Source organism: Chaetodon trifascialis, chromosome 15, assembly GCF_039877785.1.
Source record: "Chaetodon trifascialis isolate fChaTrf1 chromosome 15, fChaTrf1.hap1, whole genome shotgun sequence".
Taxonomy (NCBI): Eukaryota; Metazoa; Chordata; class Actinopteri; order Chaetodontiformes; family Chaetodontidae; genus Chaetodon; species Chaetodon trifascialis.
Genome location: NC_092070.1, coordinates 25703609 through 25723049, shown reverse-complemented (window position 1 = coordinate 25723049; position 19441 = coordinate 25703609). Strand labels below are relative to the sequence as shown.

The 19441-nt window shown below is 47.3% G+C and overlaps 2 protein-coding genes across 4 annotated transcripts; one reads left to right on the top strand and one right to left on the bottom strand.

The window, feature by feature from the left end:
- The first annotated feature begins 113 nt into the window (after window positions 1-113).
- Window positions 114-6232, top strand: ube2m (ubiquitin conjugating enzyme E2 M). Its single transcript, XM_070981233.1, has 6 exons — window positions 114-407; window positions 3013-3107; window positions 3292-3330; window positions 3607-3710; window positions 3797-3860; window positions 3985-6232. Exons 1-6 carry the CDS (start codon window positions 293-295, stop codon window positions 4123-4125), a joined length of 558 nt encoding a protein of 185 aa, XP_070837334.1. The 5' UTR covers window positions 114-292; the 3' UTR covers window positions 4126-6232.
- An 894-nt stretch (window positions 6233-7126) lies between these two features.
- Window positions 7127-18125, bottom strand: LOC139343792 (E3 ubiquitin-protein ligase TRIM39-like). 3 transcript variants are annotated; one of them, XM_070981591.1, is made up of 13 exons: window positions 18078-18125; window positions 13715-13835; window positions 13011-13457; window positions 12611-12715; window positions 12422-12517; window positions 10097-10330; window positions 9774-9951; window positions 9598-9687; window positions 9343-9369; window positions 9156-9182; window positions 8071-8246; window positions 7833-7988; window positions 7127-7445 (listed from the first exon to the last, which is right to left on the bottom strand). In XM_070981591.1, exons 2-13 carry the CDS (start codon window positions 13832-13834, stop codon window positions 7239-7241), a joined length of 1863 nt encoding a protein of 620 aa, XP_070837692.1. In that variant the 5' UTR covers window position 13835; window positions 18078-18125; the 3' UTR covers window positions 7127-7238. The 3 variants fall into 3 exon arrangements, with proteins under 3 accessions (XP_070837692.1, XP_070837693.1, XP_070837694.1); XM_070981592.1 differs by lacking the exon at window positions 18078-18125 and adding an exon at window positions 14778-14844; XM_070981593.1 differs by having other exon boundaries at window positions 7386-7462.
- Window positions 18126-19441: the final 1316 nt, after the last annotated feature.

Here is a 19441-nt window from a genome sequence, read left to right as displayed (position 1 = left end):
CAGCCCTGCACAGGCTCCAGCGGGGTACAGCCCGGCCTGGCCTCCCTCCCCCTCTCTCCCCATCCCTCCCCCTCCCTCGCCCTGCTCTTCCCGGCCTCCCCTGCTAGCACACAGGCTAGGCTAGCTCGGCGGCTAGCATCTCTCCTCAGTGTAATTAGTTGAGACGCACCGGCTCCATCAACATCACGGTGCTGTTAGGACTGAACTGACTGAAAATTCACACACGACACAGACAGACCGCGCACACCGAAGGGACACGCAGCATAGGAATCCATTTATCAAATAACTGAAGATGATTAAGCTTTTTTCCCTGAAGCAGCAGAAGAAAGACGAGGAATCTGCTGGAGGAAACAGAACAGGAGCCGGGGGTAAAAAAGCCAGCGCGGCCCAGCTCCGAATACAGAAAGGTAGGGTAGTTAACGACACCAATACCGGGCTAGCTGGTCCTGCCGACATGGCTAACTACCCGTTAACCTCAGGGTAATATGACCCCCTTCAGTGGTCAGGATACTGAAATACACAGAGTAAAAGCGGAGTATGACCATAACTCAGGCTAGCAGCTAGCACGCTAACTTTAGGCTGAAGTGGTGTTAGCTAACCGCGGCTAGCTTGTTCTATATTTGAAAACAAAACGCAGCCTGAAGCTAGCCCTTATCAACCCGTTCAGACCAGTATATTAGCACACAGCTAACAGTAAACAGTCAACAACACCAAATCCGAGACAGATTCATAACTGCTAACTAGCTCCCACTGAACAGCAGCCAAACATCGTAAGGTTTCTTAAGTTGGGTTTCCAGGCTAGTTAGCTAACAGCAGACAGCTTCTAACGAGCTAACGTGCTGTGTCAGCTCTGTCTCATCGTCCACTGGGGGACAAACTGCTTCTCGACATTTGCTCAGTTTTGACTGAGGTCAAGAGTCGTTTGACTGGCAGCTAACCAGCTGCTCTGGTGTCAGCAGACTGTTGGCATTAACGTTTGTCTCTCATGAAGACACGAGTGATTTGTTCTCAGAGACTCTCTGAGCTCCAGGACGTGAACTGACCTCCTGAGGACAGAAACACAGAGATCTGTGGACACACATGGAGACAGACCTGACAGGCACGTGTTACTGAGCAGCTGCAGGTTTAACACTGACGGGCTGCTTCCTCCTCAGAGTCTTCCTCAGGCAGGTGGACACTAAAAACCAAAACACAGTGTCTCCTGCAGCTGTCAGAGGACACAGTCCTGCTCGTCCAGGTGGCTTCAGACTGAGTACCTGATGATTCTACAGAGTGAAAACTCACCTTTTGTCTTCAGCTGTGGTTGATTCACCTGCTTGAGACTCTTTGACGCTCAGATGGACAGAGTCCTCCAAATGAAACTGGACAGAATCAATCACCAGATATGAGTCACATCGCTCAGTTCAGAGTCCCTTAATGCACCTCAGAATGTACAACAGCAAGTGAACGCAGCACCGTTCACACCTGATGTTTAGGTGAGTCCATCAGGTCTCCGGCCGCTTGCTCGCCACAGCTGTCCCGCCGCTGTTTGTGTGCAGCAAACATTCGCTTGGACCTGCACCGGACACGTGGTCCACCTGCCGCGCCTTTTGGACTCTGTTGGCATCATGTCCTCAGTGAGGACGCAGTCGTCCAGACACAGGGACGGCACAGACCCTCCGAGCTCAGCGCTAACAGCTCTTCCTCCTGACTTTGAACGTCTGTCCATAGATTTGATCAGTGCTCCTTTTGACTACTGGACAGGATGGCCACTTTGTTAGGTACACCTGTGCAGTCTCAGCCTGTCACCGTCGTTGTTTGTTGATGCCGTCCTGCAGGTGTTCAGTCTTTCGGCTGCTGTCTCGATTGACTCGAGCAGAGAGGTGAGGTGAACGGACAGGTGTGTGAGGTGACAGGACAGGTGCGAGCAGGTGTCAAACAACAGGAAGTGATTGTAGTTTGGCTGCTGATGTGACGGCTCATCAACACGGTGGAGCCGCAGCAGAGACGCAGCTCAGGTGAGATCCGTTAAAGCAGCAGGTGAGTCTCAGAGTGTGAACAGACAGGAAACATCCACTCTGCTGCCGTTGGCCTTCAGCTCGCTCGTCTCGTCTGATTGGAGGAGGCTGTGGTTACTGCTGGCTTTCCAGGCTTTCCGCTTCCTGACCAGATCATTTTCTCTGAGGATCCAGAGCGAGCCTCCAGAAGTCCACTTAGAAACCACAGAATGAGGACTCTGCAGACCTCCACCGAGACCCTTCATGTTTTCAAGTTTTCTTTAGGATCACAGTGATCCAGTCGGTATGTCCACGAGGCCCAGCTGGCAGGAGCGGCTAACGAGGAGCTAAGAGGAGTGGCTAACGAGGAGCTAAGAGGAGCGGCTAACGAGGAGCTAAGAGGAGTGGCTAACGAGGAGCTAAGAGGAGTGGCTAGCAGGAGCTAAGAGGAGCGGCTAGCAGGAGCAGCTAACGAGGAGCTAGCAGGAGCAGCTAACAGCTGCCTCATCAGACTGTTAGTGGAGACATTTAAACAAATAGCTGGAAAGCAAACTGAAGCGTAGCCAGGTGACAGCGCTCCTCCCTCAGTGTTGAAGGATGTGGTGGCTCTGAATTTGACTGACCTCAGATCAGCTGGTGACCGTCAACAGTCCAGCTGCCAGTGAAGAAACGATGAAGCAGCTGAATCAAAGACGTGAAAGAGCTTTTCTCTCACGTTGTGTTTCATGAGACGGTCACTGAGTGTTGGTGGTCTTTGGTTACACGACACGCGTCGCTGATGTCTGACTCAGAATCAGCTGATGGCTTGAATTAGAGGCAGATTAGATGCTAATGAGAAGAGCAGAGTGCTGCCGTAGCACCTGTGTCACCTTAGCTCAGGTAAAGATGGAGGATGAGGAGGTCTGTGACATTCATGTGGTCTGACGTGTGTGTGTGTGTGTGTGTGTGTGTGTGTGTGTGTGTGTGTGTGTGTGTGTGTGTGTGTGTGTGTGTGTGTGTGTGTGTGTGTGTGTGTGTGTGTGTGTTTGTGTGTCAGACATCAATGAGTTGAACCTGCCAAAGACGTGTGAGATCAACTTCCCCGATGACGACGACCTCCTCAACTTCAGACTCATCATCTCACCAGACGAGGTGTGTGTGTGTGTGTGTGTGTGTGTGTGTGTGTGTGTGTGTGTGCGTGTGTGTGTGCGCGCGCGTGCGTGCGTGGGTGCGTTTGTGTGTTTGTGTGTGTGTGTGTGTTTCAAAGTACAATGTTTGAAGTAGAAATACATAGAAGAAGTATAACGTGTCAGATCTCCGTCTGTTTGTCTCACAGGGCTTTTACAAAGGAGGAAAATTTGTCTTCAGCTTTAAGGTGAGAATCCCCTGTCCCCTGTCCCCTGTCCCCTGTCCTCTCTGTCCTCCGTTTGTCTTTGATCTTCATCTTTATTCTGTTCAGAGTTCAGTCACATAAATAATGAAAACTGGAAACTGTGTGTGTGTGTGTGTGTGTGTGTGTGTGTGTGTGTGTGTGTGTGTGTGTGTGTGTGTGTGTGTGTGTGCGTGCGTGCGTGCGTGCGTGCGTGCGTGCGTGCGTGCGTGCGTGCGTGCGTGCGTGCGTGCGTGCGTGCGTGCGTGCGTGCGTGTCTAGGTAGGACAGGGTTACCCCCACGACCCTCCCAAGGTAAAGTGTGAGACGATGGTGTATCACCCCAACATCGACCTGGAAGGAAACGTCTGCCTAAATATCTTAAGGTCTGTCCCCGCCGTCACCGAGCGGTCGCTGTCAGGTTGGTGTCCTCGTGGTTTGACTGTCCTGTCTTTGGTGTCTTTGTCCACAGAGAGGACTGGAAGCCCGTGTTGACAATAAACTCCATCATCTACGGTCTACAGTATCTATTTCTAGTGAGTTTCATTCGTTCGTTTCTTTCTGAATCTTTACGTCCACTCGAACCTTCGTCTTCATAACAAACGGCGTACGATGTGTTAATGTGACTCCCCCGTCTCCTCCCCCGTCCTCCCCCCGCAGGAGCCTAACCCCGAGGATCCGTTGAACAAGGAGGCGGCAGAGGTCCTGCAGACGAACCGGCGGCTCTTTGAGCAGAACGTCCATCGCTCTCTGAGGGGCGGTTACGTGGGCGCCACCTACTTCGAGAGGTGTCTTAAATAACTCGGCGTCCCATGATTCTCCAAACTCCCCCACCCCTCCCCCTACACTCCTCACCTCCTCCCCCCTCTGCCTCCCCCTCCTCCTCCCCCTTTTCCCTCCTCAGTCCTGCTCGTTGGCAGAAGCAGGAGCTGTGGCGACAGAAAGCAGCACGCCAGAAGACGCTTTTCTGTTTTAAAACAAAAGAAGAAGACGAAGACCCCCCCCAGCCCTCCTCCTTTTCCCCTCATCTCCCCCCTCCTCCCGTATTTCTCTGTTTTACTTCCAAGACGCAGCATTCAACCGTTTACACGCCACAGGGGGACGCCGACACACAACACACAACACACACCAGAACTGGACTGAAAAGATGGCCGACAGCGAGTGCCGGCCGGGTGGGGGTGGGGGTGGTGGGGGAGGGGGGTCAGTGAATGTTGCCCGGGTGAGTCGGTGAGTTGGAGAATGCCACACCATGATGATGATGATGATGATGATGATGATGATGATACCCACATGATTTTTTTTCTTTTTTTATTTAGTGTGTGAGGCAAACACACCTGGATCAGACAGGTGGTCAGAAGGACACGCCCCCCTCCCTCTTTGTTCATTCATTCAGCCAGCAGCAAACTCCAAACAAGCATTCATCCGTTCATCGGGATTTCTGGGTGGGGCGTCTCAGATTTCTGGGCTGGTTGCCTGGCAACCTCACAGTGACAATGCTTCAGGAAGTCACTGCAGTCAGCTGATGATTGACAGGAAGTCACTGCAGTCAGCTGATTGACAGGAAGTCACTGCAGTCAGCTGATGATTGACAGGAAGTCACTGCAGTCAGCTGATTGACAGGAAGTCACTGCAGTCAGCTGATAATTGACAGGAAGTCACTGCAGTCAGCTGATGATTGACAGGAAGTCACTGCAGTCAGCTGATTGACAGGAAGTCACTGCAGTCAGCTGATGATTGACAGGAAGTCACTGCAGTCAGCTGATTGACAGGAAGTAGATGCAACGCAGTCCCCCTGAAACTACATCATCATCGCTCAGTGACGGTGACTCTGACGATTGCTGAAAGATGTCAGCAAGGTGGAAGGAGGGGCTTGTCGGAGTGGGAGGGGCTTGAAGCTTAGATGCGCCTTAAAAAGTTCCTGAAATTCCTTGAAGGCAGGACATGGAGTCATGGACATGGAGTCTGTCCAGCAGGCCGTGACTGCACCGCTGTCCAAAGAATGATGTCAGAGCGAGGGGAGGGGCCTGCTGGAGGGGGAGGAGCTTATGAGTCAGAATGGGAGAAAGCTGTTAGTCACATCTCGATCAGTTTGCCTTAAAAAGTCCCTGAAAGAGTTGTCAGCCTGCAGTGACTCCTCAGCTGGAGGTAGAATGACATCATCACTGGAGGGTGGAGCTCGTTAGGATGGGAGTGGCTTGTGAGTGTGGGAAGGCTTTGGAGCAGGTTTGCCTTAAAAAAGTCCCTGAAAGAGTTTTCAGCCCCCAGTGACTCCTCAGCTGGAGGAACGATGACGTCATGCAGGGGAGGGGCTTGTGAGTGGGGGGAGACCAGATGTCCCTCAAAGCAAGACGTCAGTGCAGATTTGTTGTACGATAATGCTGGAAGTAGTGGAACCTTGCCGACTGCATTTGGTCACATGACACTGTGATGATGTGCAGGTGTGACAGGTGAGGTGAAGACTGACTCTGGCTGCCATGACACCTGTTTCAGCACCAAGAAATGCTGTGAATGAAAAGTTTGGAGTTTGCTGCTTTATCTCTCACACACACACACACACACACACACACACACACACACACACACACACACACACACACACACACTCAGCGTCAGGGGGTGGAGCGTCGTATCAGGTGGGCAGGGCTGTTGTGGGAGGGATCAGTGTGTTTAAAAGAAAGGGGTTGGTGGGGTTTATGTGGGTGGGGGAGGGTCTATGTTTTGATTTTGGCGGGTGGGAGGGTTGTGTGGGCGGGGTCAGAGGGGGCGGGGCGTAAAATGTTACGATCTATTGTGTATATTGAAACCCCAGCTGTTCACATTGACTGCAATATGATTTATGTTAAATAAAATAAAAACTTGAATGATTATAATCATTGTGACGTCTGTTCAACACCCAAACCTTTGTTTTCATTCTGTTGATAAAGTTTTGAACAAATTCTTCCACATTCTACCTTCAGAGGGACAAAGTGTCTGAAGTGTGAGCGTTGAAATGGACAGTGAGCTGAAGGAGGACAGTCCTTCTGGATTTCTGAAGTTTTTCACTTCAGACTTCAAACGCTTCACTTTCTCTGGAGGAGTTCCTCAGCACCGTCCTGCGCTGGCACAATTCACCACGTGAGGGCGCCACACCACAGAAAGGCTACGGTGGCCAACAAGGGCCAAAACACGTCCATGGGCAGAAACGAGCTGCGTGTGTGTGCCTTCATCTTTGCACGTGTGGAAATCAAAGTGTTGGTGTTACGTGAGGCAGAAAACAGGTTTCAGGGCTGAATGAGCGGGAAATGTTGACAGAGGACGAAAACAGTAAACATCAACATGAACGTGAAGGAGATGAAAAATAAGATGATGTGACTGTCGGGAGGTGAAAGGATCACATCTCCAAGTCCGAAACGTTTGTGATTTCTTTATTAACTGCTTTGTTCATGAACATTAAAACAGGCGGGTAGACAGGTGACACAGGTGTCAGTGAATCCTCACGATTGGCTGAAAGATGGGGGCGTGGTCATTAAAGGTGACGGGAAACTACAAGCTGCTGTTATGACATTTTCTGAATATTCGAGTGTTTAAACATTTGATCAGTTTTACACAGTTCACATCTAAATTTCTCTGTTTGTCAACGTGTTAGTCTTTTCTTAGATGATTGACCTCTCTGAGCCTCCGTACAGCTCTTTGTCTGGATTTCCTGCCTCCATTAACCTGAAAACCAATCATCTGCGTCTTGCTCTTCCTTCAGTGTCTCGCGTCCATCAGGACAAATCAAAGTGCTGACGTCTCGTTGAGGAGCACGTTGTGTCGTCATTGTTTCCACATCTGTCAGGTGAACAAAGCATCTGTTTCATCTGTGGTGAGATTCAGTTCAGGTTTTGACCCCATGTCCCATCTTTGTCCCTCCGTCTGGTCCCGTCCCTCGTCCCTCAGGTCAGGTGGTGCTGAGTGGTCATGAGGACCAGGGGGACCTCTTTGTCTCCGGTGCCCAGCAGAGGAAACATCCTCTCAGTGAACTCGTGGGATCCGGTGAAGCTGTAGACCTCTGAGCCCGACTTCACGTTGTAGAAGGACACCTGACCCTCGTCCACGTCCAGGAACACGCCCACCTGACGCAGCTTCGGAGGATTCTTCACCTGAACAGCAGAAACACCTGAGAGTTCAGGTTAATGTGTCTACAAATTTCCCATTCGTGGCAGGAAAAGAAACAAAACTGATGAAAAGTTATGAATGAGAAAAATGACGAAGACACAAACAAAAGACATCAAGTTAAACTTTTAAATTCAGACATGATTGAAAGTCATAATATGACTTTTAACTCAGAAATAACCTTCATTCAAAGCCAAAATTACAAGATGAATCATGACAGCTGAAAAGTATTTACGATCTCAATGATTTGGAAATGAAAGAGTTTTACTGATTTGAGTTTTGACACTGCGAGTTTCCTCTTTATCCTTCCTCGCTGTCAGTGATGGGACAGAACGTAACGTGACATAACACAATGTAGTGTAAGGTGTTGGGACCTTGGTCAGCGGCGGCGCTGTCAGCGCTCGCAGTTGGCTGCCGCTCCACCAGATGGCGTAGTATCCGTTAGCGGGACTCATGTCAAACAGACCTTTCCTCTGAGCCGACTCGCTGACCACGCCCAGCTTCCAATCCTTGTTCTCCCCAACGAACACCTGCCACAGGTGGACCAAACAGACGGTTTTAGACTTCACACCGGATCCTGGATCAGTTTTACCTGCGCGTCCTGAGTCTGACCTCCCAGTAGTGGCGTCCGGTGCTGAAGCCCTCTTTAGCGATGACGCAGGACCAGACGTCAAAGCGCTGCTGACTGTTTCTGTAGAACTGCAGCTTCTCTCCTCTCTTCACCTGCTTCCTGTCCTCAGACAGGATCAGGAAGGGATACGCCGTCACCGGGTTCAACATCACGTCCTCTGGAAACAACGGGGACACGGCGGACACGGGGTCAGAGCTGAACAGAGTCTGATGCTGCATGAGGCTGTAACGTCATTACACCCACAAACAGTTCGGTGGTTCGATTCTGCCTGTTTAACAGTTTCCTGCGGACAGGCAGCGAGGGCGGACTCGTGGCCGATGATTGTTCGGCCATGTTCACCGGGAGGCCGCTAATTAGCAGCAGCTAGCGGTTACTTTAGTAACACGTAAAGCTCCAAGACATCCGAGGAAAAACCAGGAGATATGTATACTGTGTGTGTGTGTGTGTGTGTGTGTGTGTCTCTCTCTCTCTCTCTCTCTCTCTCTCTCTCTCTCTCTCTCTCTCTCTCTCTCTCTCTCTCTCTCTCTCTCTCTCTCTCTCTCTCTATATATATATATATATATATATATATATATATTCAATTCAATTGTATTTGTAATATATGTGTGTGTGTATATACACACACACACACACACACACACACACATATATAGACACACACACACACACACACACATATATAGACACACACACACACACACACATATATAGACACACACACACACACACACATATATAGACACACACACACACACACACACACATATATAGACACACACACACACACACACACTCACACACACACACGTTTGCTGGACTCTTTCGCGTCGTACGTTCAGCCTGGAGATCAACACTAACGTTCACTTCTCTTCATGTTGCACTGACTCACAGCAGAAGTCGTCTTTCCACACAGACCAAACTCTTTATCTACGGACGAACGTCAAAGTCTGTTCAAAGTGTCCAAAACCAGCCGTGTGAAAACAACGCTGAGGCAAAGAAAGATAATTCATTCACAGGAGATACGAGGTTTACTCCTGTCTCTCAGTGACATGCAGGGACGACTCACCCATGTAGACTCGGGCCTTCTTGTGTCCTGTGACAGAACGAACATTACGATGAAGCTGACTGATTTACATTTCAAGTCACTTTATATATTTATAGTAGTACAGTATTATATATACATATATGTAAAACTATGTGTACTTTTTTATCCTGTAAAGGTTTGTCAGACGGTTTGACTAAAAAACTCATACCTGAGACGGGTTTGTTCTTCTTCAGATCTGAAGGGAGACAGGAAACCACAGTCAGTCCTTCACTCTTTCACATTAAAAGCTTCGCTGATCATCTCCAATCAGAACCATTTATTTTGAAATGACTGTGATGCAGTTTGTGTCAGCCGAGCTGGTCCAGAGTCAGATATCTCATCAACACCTGACCAGACGTTCCTGCTCCGCGGAGGACAAACAGACCCTGATCACCTAAGAGCTGATGCGGGATCAGTCACTGACCTCTCAGGGACCACTGACTCTTCCTCAAACTGGCGCTGCTTCCTCTCAGACTGAGCATGCTCTCTGCCACCATCAGGTCCCCAGACGAGACTGAAAGGCAGACAGAGGCCACTTTAATGAGTCCAGCACACTAACAACCACTGACACACGTTCACATACTGTCTGCTGGGACTCACAGGACCCTCTGGACCCTCTGGAGCGGACCTCGCCCATCCTGATGTCGTCCATCTTGTCCTTCACCTCAGACAGAGAGCTCTTCACCTCCCCCAGCAGGAAGTGGAGGGAGAACTCCTCATCCTCATCCACCTCGTCCTGCTGATCCTCCGCCAGAGGAGCTGTGGCCTCCTCATAACTCTGAGGGGGGGCCAGAGGGACAGAGGGAGGAGGAGGTGGCAGGTCAGGATGATGTCATGCTAACAGACTAAGCTAAAGCTAACAGGTCACAGGCAGGAAGTCAGCGGGTGATTGACGGGGAAATGAAGGAGAGTTCAGATCTCACCTGCAGGAAGCCGATGTGATCCTGACTGATGGCCTGGACCTCCAGTGTGGCCCTCCTGTCCATCAGCTGGCTGAGCTCCGTCTCCAGACGCCGCACCAGCCCCTCCCCCTTTGACATCACTGCGTCCAGCTGGTTCTCGATCCCACCCACTACCTGAGACCGGATTCTGTCCAACGAGCCGGACACTTCATCCAGGAGGTGTTCCACCTCAGCTCGTTCTCCGTCTGCATAGTGCTGAAAATACGTCACAGTGTCGGTATCAATGTGGACCGTGTGAATGTGATCAAAGTCTCTTTGCATCCATCGGCGGATAATAAGCAAGACAATAAACACATGCAGGAAACTGCAGGAAGCGTTCTGTGGCTGTTCGTCCGTGTCTAAGGGTTGAACGAGTGGACTGCCGGTTAAAATGAATGACCAGGAGTCGCCTCAGGTAGCTGCTCATACTCCCCTGACGGACTGCAGGGGTCTGGACTCAGCTGTTGTCCCACTGAGGGACTGTGACCACATCAACTTGATGAAGGCCAGATTTAAACAACAGATTCATGTTGCCAACAGTAACCATTACTGTTGGTTTGGTACAAAGTAGAAACTTTACATGTAAGAAAAACGAGGACTTTAAGAGGGGAGACTCTGTAAGATACTCAGACGACAACAACGACAACAACAACAACAACAACAACAACAGGCCAAGCATACAGATGGTCTGCAGGAAACACGTCAAGCCAAAGACGGCTGGGGGTCTGGCAGGGTCTACAGATGATGACACAGGCAGCTCAGGACGAGGGACCCCCTCTCAAAATAAATTGAACAAATGAAGTTGCAGACTTTGCAGTCAGATGAACACCTTGGACGGAGACTCTTGTCCAATTCTTAACGTCCTACAGTTCATTTGGGATCAGATATTTTTTACTTTTGCTTTTGACATTTGGAAAGCCACATCATGTCGGAAACGAGGAAAGAAAGGTGTTGTGTGTGCGTCAGCCCGTCAGGAAGCACCGGCTGAAACACATTCCTCCGCCTTCAATCACTCTGGCAAATGTTCAGAGCTTGAGGAACAAGACTGACGAGCTACACGAAGACATCCTCCGTCCACCCGACTGCAGTGATGCCTGTCTTATGGCATTCACTGAAACTTGGCTCAGCGGCTTGGACACGGACTCGACGGTGGTTTTCGGGGGCTTCAGGCTCGTCTCCAGCCGGAGGGATAGCGAGGTGACACTGAGGTCACTGGGAGGGCGAGTGGTGTCGGTGAGGGAGTTTCCTCAAATATTCATTATTTGAGGTCAGCTGCTCATTCAGGAAGCACAACCCGTCTCTGCTGATGCTCCAAAGTTTATATAAGAGGTGATGTCAGTCACTGCGGTCTCACTTTCATTTCATCAGTACGTCACCTGCCCAACACGTCACAGGAAAACCCCAGACCTACGTTAGGGGGGGCGTGGAGTCTAAGGCGGGACCTTTGCTGGGTCCCTCCAATCACAGCTCTGTGCACGATCTGCCTGTGTTTAGATCTGAGGAGGGAGAAGACACCTGAAATGCAGGTCAAGGTCTGGACTGAGGACAGTGTCTTCAGGACTGTTTTGACTGAATGAGACCGGTCAGCGTTCCAGGAGGACTCAACTGACACTGACGAACCCTTGGCGAGGACTGATCCCTACAAAATAATAATAAAAACAAACCCATTAAGGGTCTGATGACTGAAAGGAAAAAGGCTTTTAATGAACGATGTAAATATAGAGAGGGAAGCAAAGACGGACGCGAGGGCTGGAACCCAGAAAGCTAAAGGTTCAAAGGTTCAAAGGTAAGACTGAGCCAGAGTTCAACAGGTGAGTCGTCCCAGACGAACACCTGGCGGATCACTGACTGCTTTTTATCTGAGATCTGATCATCATGATTTTCTGCTTGTGATGCTGATGTGACACACCTGTGACCAGCTGCTAAAGCCTGTGCTGAGCAGCGTTTACCATCTGTCAGCGGATTTCTACTCTAAAGCTGCAGAAGAGCTTCGAACTTTGGAAACGCTCCTCATTGTCCTGGTGGCTGAGAGTACGACGCCTGAAGCTGAGGGTTTGTGTACAGGTCTGGTGGAGGTGTGGAGGATGCTGCCATCACACCGTCCCAGGACTCATGGCAGACTCGTATTCACTGATTTCTCTTCAGCATTGAAACCATGCAGCCGTTACCGCTGGCCGAGAGGTCAACTTTACAGAAACACTGCCCATGAGCAAGGCACCGAGCACAGGATGAGCGAAATGACGGAGGTTCACGCTCGTCTGTGTTTTAAATTATGTAGTAAAAGATTTTTAAAAAAAGATGTCTGACTTTGACTCCCTCCAGTTTCTTCTTCAGCTGCGTCACATGAACCTCCTTCTCTTTGATCCGGTTCAGGATGTCCTGCTCCGTCCTCGCTACCTGTTTCTGAACATACAGGTGAACACAACACAGAGTCGCTTTCATTGGCTCAATATGAGCAGAAACTGGAATAACTACAAAATATTTCTCCCTCTGTACCTGTTTGCTGAGTCTCTCGGTTTGGACGGAGACGGTTTTGTGTGTTCGATGTTCCTGCAGGACACAGATGGCACAGATGCAGCGCTGACATGTCCGACAGTAGACCTGGGCAAGCGAACACATCAGGAGATCAGAAAGGAGGAAACGAGGATGGACGCAAAGGTTTTAATGTCCATTCTGTCTTTTTCTATGTGGAGCACTAGTTCTTGGACGATTACTGGATGACTTTGGTCCTGGAGATGCTGCTGCATCATCATCGTCATCATCATCATCATCATCATCATCGTCATCATCATCATCATATCGTATTTGTGCTGTGTGTAGGAAACTGTTTGCTGCTGTAACCGATGAATGAATATTATTGATCTATCATTGTCAGTAAGTACGTGTTTCCTCTCACCTCCAACAGGCGGCGGTGTATTGAGCATGTGCGGCCCCTGAGGGCCTCCTGGGGGTCCATCAGTGGGTGTTTGGCATAGAAGGACGTGGTCTGATGTGGCTGCACGTGCTCAGTGCAGTATGAGGCGGTGCAGGTGAGACAGGAGCTGACAGCGGGCTGTTTGACACCTGTACAGACGTCACACCACACCACCTCCTCACCTGACGCCGTCACAAATGGGTTGGTGCTGCTGGTGCTCGTGGTCGTCGTCATGGTGCCCGTCAGCGGCGCCGTCCCGTTCCCAATGGGCATCGATAACCCTGCGGCACCGTAACGGGCCACTTTGTATTTATCTGCTATGAGAGCGAAGACTTTGTTGACGCTGAGCTGAGGACGCTCGTCAAACTGGCGTTTACAGAGAGGACAGGTACAGACCAGACTGGACGCCCAGTAACCTCCGATACATGCCTGCAAATAAACAACAGAAGAAGAAATGATGCTCCATCATTTCTGTGACTAAAGTGCTGTGAAATGCAAAGATGAGCAATGATCCTGCTCTAAAGTTTCCAAATATCTTTGAAGAACGTCGACATTTAGTCCATATTTCCAATTTCAGTTCTAAAAACTGATCAGTGGAACAGGAGCTGAGCCTTCAGGACAAACCTTCACGGATCTGACCTCTGAACCAGGTCTCAGGTGTCTCAGGTGTTGTGTGTGAACGTTACCTGGCAGAAGTTGTGTCCGCAGGGAGTCGAGACCGGTTCATCGAACAGATCCAGACAGATGGAGCAGGTTAACTCCTGCTCCGAGAACAGATCCGGGGCCGCTGCTTCCGCCATGGTCATACTGCAGACCGAAGACAGAAACACAGGCTGGACTGTTAGCGCTGCGTGCTAACTGCTAGTCTGCAAGTTGATTCAACCACAGGTGACTTTCAAAGTTCACTTTTCCCGACAGACGTGACGCTAGATTAACCTTTACATCCAAACTGCTGTGTGGTTTCACCAAAAACCTCCCCGACTGACGACCTCTTCACAACTTTAGATTCTCAGAGAAAAACTTACTCTAGAACCACTTCAAAGGGTTTTTACTGAACTAGTTGTATCCACAGAAAACTTCATTGAAAAATTACTGTCAACGTTTTTGAGGCAACAGAAACAGAGAACGAGTCATTGATGGTTCTTAGATGTTCCTTAAATACTCATCAACACAAAGGATTCTTTAAAGAACTCAAACTGGTTCTTCTGTAGCGCTGGTCTCCATCGGCAGTCTGCTGAATTAGCTGTTAGCATCTCCTGTTAGCATGTCCTATTAGCAGCTCGTGTTAGCGTCTCCTGTTAGCAGCGTGCTCATGGATGTACAGACAAAAGGTTTTCATGTAGCTTTGTATCCTCCATGGTTGCAGTTTGTACCTTCATTTCTCAGGATTAAAGGTGAAGTTTAATGTCACAACGTTTCAACACATTTTAACTGCAATGAAACAACAACTTTGTTGTCAATCCAGAAACGAAAATGAGATTTTTTGGTGTCTTACATGATCCTGCGTGTAAAATAGGACCAACTGTCAGTGAAAGAAGGACCAGGTCAAACAACATTCCTCCAACAGCTGAACTCCGACACACAAACAGACTGAACTCAAAGCCAAAAATAACTAAAGAGCCGTCAGGTGAGTCACTGAGCTGCAACAGACAGGTGTAACGACAGACAGACAGACAGACAGACAGACAGACAGACAGACAGACAGACAGACAGACAGGTGAAAAGACAGACAGCAGTGTTTCTCTCTACCTGTCTGCAGTTTCCTCTCAGTGTTTCTGTCTCTGATGAGATGATAAACACCTGTTCTGAACAGGTGTGAACAGGAAGTGAGGGGGCGGGGCCACAACACCCATATGTGAGGTGTGTTCAGTGTAACTCTGTCCACATTGTGGACACATTCAAAAAACGTCATGTGACCAATAGCTTCACAGGGTCTCTGCAGCAGAAATCACCTGAGCAGCTCGTTGTAATTTACCTCTGAAGTCTGTAGAGCTTTGATTGGTTGATTGATTCATTGATTTTTATCAGTCACAGTTTGAGTTTCTGCAGAGGCGAAAACAAAGAGCAGATTCTTCTGACGTTCAAACGTCAATTTACTTCATCAACGGATCAATCGCTTCAGTTAGAAGAGACAAAACCTCTGTGTGCAGGTACAGGTGAGCGCAGGAACAGGTGGGCGCAGGTACAGGTGAGCGCAGGAACAGGTGAGCGCAGGTACAGGTGGGCACAGGAACAGGTGGGCGCAGGAACAGGTGAGTGCAGGAACAGGTGAGTGCAGGTACAGGTGAGCGCAGGAACAGGTGCACGCCTCGTACCTGGTGATGCTTTTCACTTAGTGATATGAAGAATCAGAGCGTGGACTCAGTTTCCGTCCAGCTGGTTCACTGTGATCAGGAGACTGTGGAGCGTCCAGCGTCCTCACAGGTTCAGTGTCCTCGTCTGTCCTTCAGCTCTTTCACAAAGGTCCAGTCAGTGGATCCCGCAGATGTTTCTGCTGCTTCTCTTGGGCCTGAGCGGTGGGGGTCGGGGGGGTTGGGGGGCTTTCCTGTGTACTCCAATGTGGGGGGGGGCTCTTGTCCTCTTCAGTCTGAATGGAGGCAGGGACGCAAAGACGCCCCCATCCAAGACTGCGACCCGTGTTTACGTGAGGACTCACCTGACGGACCGGCTCCCTGTGGGACCTGGATCTGGCCTGAAGTGCGGATGAATCTGTGGTTTGTTTTGGGGTTTGGATTTGGTTTTAGGGTTTTAATCTTTAAGCTGTCAACAGTGACTTCCCGGAGAACATTTTGGGATTTTACTGCAGTTTAACGAAAACACGGAGACCGTCCTCCAAACGTCACAGCGCGAATGATTGCTGTACATTTACAGCAGGATTTCAACAGTATTAAGGTGTTTTTTAAAAATACAGTGCTTTACCGTTAATACTAAAGAAAATCTGTTAAATTACACCTGTTTTTTAACAGAACTGTAATGTACTCTAAATTACAGCACTTCACCGTTAAAGTATCTTAACTCACAGTATCTTGCAGTATTTTTTGCATTCTGGGAAATGCATCACCTGAGCTGCTCGTGTGAAGCTAGATACTCGCCTTTCCTGATCCATCCCCATCTTACTAATTATTTGGTGAGTAGCAATTTTATTTTATTTTTAAATTGGTGCAAAGTATGTAGCTACTGTCAGCAATGTTTTCTTTTGTTTGCATTGATGATTACAGCATGTGCACATCATGCTAGAAGGATTCAGCAGCTAAATTTTCAGAGATGATTGCCGATTAATCAAACAACACGAGGAGCACATTTTAATTTCTAAGTTAACGTGTGTTGCATTTGGCCAGTGAATTCATGAAGCTTTATGATAGTCTTGTGTAAACATTTTACAGTCTATGTGAGTCACTTCAACAGCTGAATTAGACTAATATTATGTAGGACTACAGTGCATGCTAATTATTGTGGGTCAGTGCAGATTCAAGTAAAGGCGAGATTATTTTAAAGATAATTATTGGATCACAAATTAAGTACTGAAGATTTGCTTTGCTGTAACCGTGATTGTTTCAGTCGATGACTTTACCGCTGCCCTACTGATCATTGTAAGCAGCATACTTGCATGTTCATCACGACACAATTGATCAGTTAATTTTTCAGACATCAAACACTGAAATAAGCAGCTATCAGGTGAACTGGCAAAAGGAGCTGCTTTCAAATTTCTTGCTTGACAGTTTTACAGCTGTAGTTTACTGTTTATTGAACCACAGCAGTCAAGTCCGTTTGGCTTGCAGTGTTTTCAGATCTGTGGACATCAGTCGAGCACCTCAGTGGCCTATTTGAGACGTATGAAAATTCTTGTGTGCTTGTGTAACATGTACTGTACAGTGATGTTCATTACATTGTACAGACATTATATTTATTTATTCATTCTTTGTTTTATTTTTACCACTGATATGCCTTAAACCCGGGCATTACAGTATACTCAGATGTTACATGATAGGGCAAGTTCAGGTGAACTGTTTGCTCTGTTCTGGTCACCTGGTTTAATTTTCTAAAGACTGTATCATATTTTTCAATATATTGTTAGTTTAAAAAGTTGATAAAGTTGATCACATCAATATGTCTGAGTCTAAGTGCTGTGTACTAACTCATTGCACTATTTTCATTTCATTTTGAGAGAGACGGCTCTGTCTCTGGTTTTTGTCAGCACTCGTTTAACATGCAATTGTTCTGCATGTGAAGTTTTCAACGTTACATTCAAATAAAAAGTAAAGTGCAATAAGAAGTTTTTTTTCCTTACATTGTAATCACAGACAGAAAAATCAATGATTATGTTCTTCATTCACAAAGGACGTTTTATTTTTGCCTTCTGTGCATGTAGCTGGTTCAAACAGAGATTTTGTGAAACCTACAATCAGTCAGTTCTATTAACATGTTTTTCTTAACAAAAGTGCCTTTAATTGTATGTAATCGTATGACTGATCATGTCTTAATTAACTTAGTGTTTTAAAATAGTTATTAAAATGTGCAAACAATACAAACTAAATAGTCATTTAATGGTAAAATACTGTGAAAGTAATTTTAAAAACCAGTTCATGCTGTATTTTTCATGAACAGTACAAAACTGTAAATTGAGTGACAGTAAAAAGATGTTAATTTTACAGTAACATAACGGCAACCCTGCTGCCAGTTGTTTACTGTTGTTTTTACAGGAAAATTTCTAACTGCACCTTTCCTGAGTCGATCATGTTTAACACTTTATCTGAATCTCCAACGTCCGTCGGAACGACCGACATGAGACTGAAATCCATCTGAAGCAAATATCAACTGCTGCTTTTCACCGAAGACAAACAACAAACATCGAGATGAAGCAACGATGACGGACGTGATGATTTGAATGATCTCTGAGCAACACGCTGACATCACAGATCAATAAAACAAACTGATCAAGCTGAACGAGTTTCAGCTCCATAAAGTTAAAATGAGGAACTTCAAACATGTCAACGTCTTTTTTCTTGCCTGTATTTCAGCTCAAAGACAAACTCTGAAGCAGTTTCTTACCTTTCTGTCTGCGAGTCGACGTGTTTGTGAGAAATCCTGAAACTCAGGTTCCTGTCGGCGGGCGGAGACTCACACAGGTGAGCAAAGCTGTCAGGTGAGTTTGGAAGGCGAAGGCTGTTTCTTCCTAATGTGTGAAATTCAGTATGAAACACATGTGCAAATATGTTTGTTTGTTTTTAAGGAGTTAAAAGAGAAAAAAGTGTAAATATAAACACAAATGACTGAAAGAAATCAAAAATCCCAAATGAATAATTTCCCCATGTGCTTTATTTTTCATTTAACTTTGCAATTCTGTATTTTTAAGTCGAACAACTTTCAGTCACAACGTTCAGAAACAAAAGTTTCAACTATTCTTTACACATTTTAAAAAGATACAAAAAATATCTGCCTGGATGGAATTAATGTTAAAACAATTGAATATTAAGTAAAAATATTAGAAACTGAAAAATAAAGATTGAAAAATGAGTTTAAAAAAACATTATTTAAAAATAGTTTGAATGCATTGAAATAAACCGATGAAACACAAACATTTAAAGTTTAAATTCAGTTTACAAAGAATCAAATAGAAAAATATGAAACCAAAACAAAGAGGGTGAAAATGAACGGAGGTGAAGGGATGACGGCCGCAGCAGTCAGGGCGTCATGTTAACGTTTCACGTGTTGGTCCGACACGTTTCTCAGGCTTTGACCTGAAGACAGACAGGACTGAGGACATTCCTGCAGCTGAGTGTGTGTGTGTGTGTGTGTGTGTGTGTGTGTGTGTGTGTGTGTGAGGTAGTGAAGCCTGTTTGACAGCTGGTCCTACTGACAACTGATTGGCTGATTCGTCACTCTGCTCTCTCTGAAAAGCCTAAAAAGATGAAACAGAATAAAATGTGATGCACACGTTTGTTTGTGAGCATTTATGTGCATATATATTCATATCGGTGCGCCGTGAAGGCCTGACGCACTTCAACCACACATAAAACCTGTTCTTGATCCTTTGATTCGTTATTTTTAAGGCAGAGAAATGATAGTTTTACAGCTGCATTGAATGAAGTTGCCTTGTCTGAACACTTCAACTTTTCTATATTTCTGTCATTCTGAAATCTTGAGGTGAAGCTAAACGTTGTGGCTGTAAGTTCGTTCACAGCCTGAGCTCAGATGCAGGTAGCGACACAGTTAGCTTAACCTGCTAACTGAAGATTAGCATTAGCATTAGCATTAGATCTGTGTGGCCTGCAGCTTTAGGTCTACCTGCCTGGCCTCCATCAGAACAGGAAACTTATCGGCTCATCTTTAAAATCATCAGCCGCTAACTCAGCGGTTAACTGTGTGCAGGTCCAGACTGACCTGATTAGCATTACACAAACATTAGCGTTAAA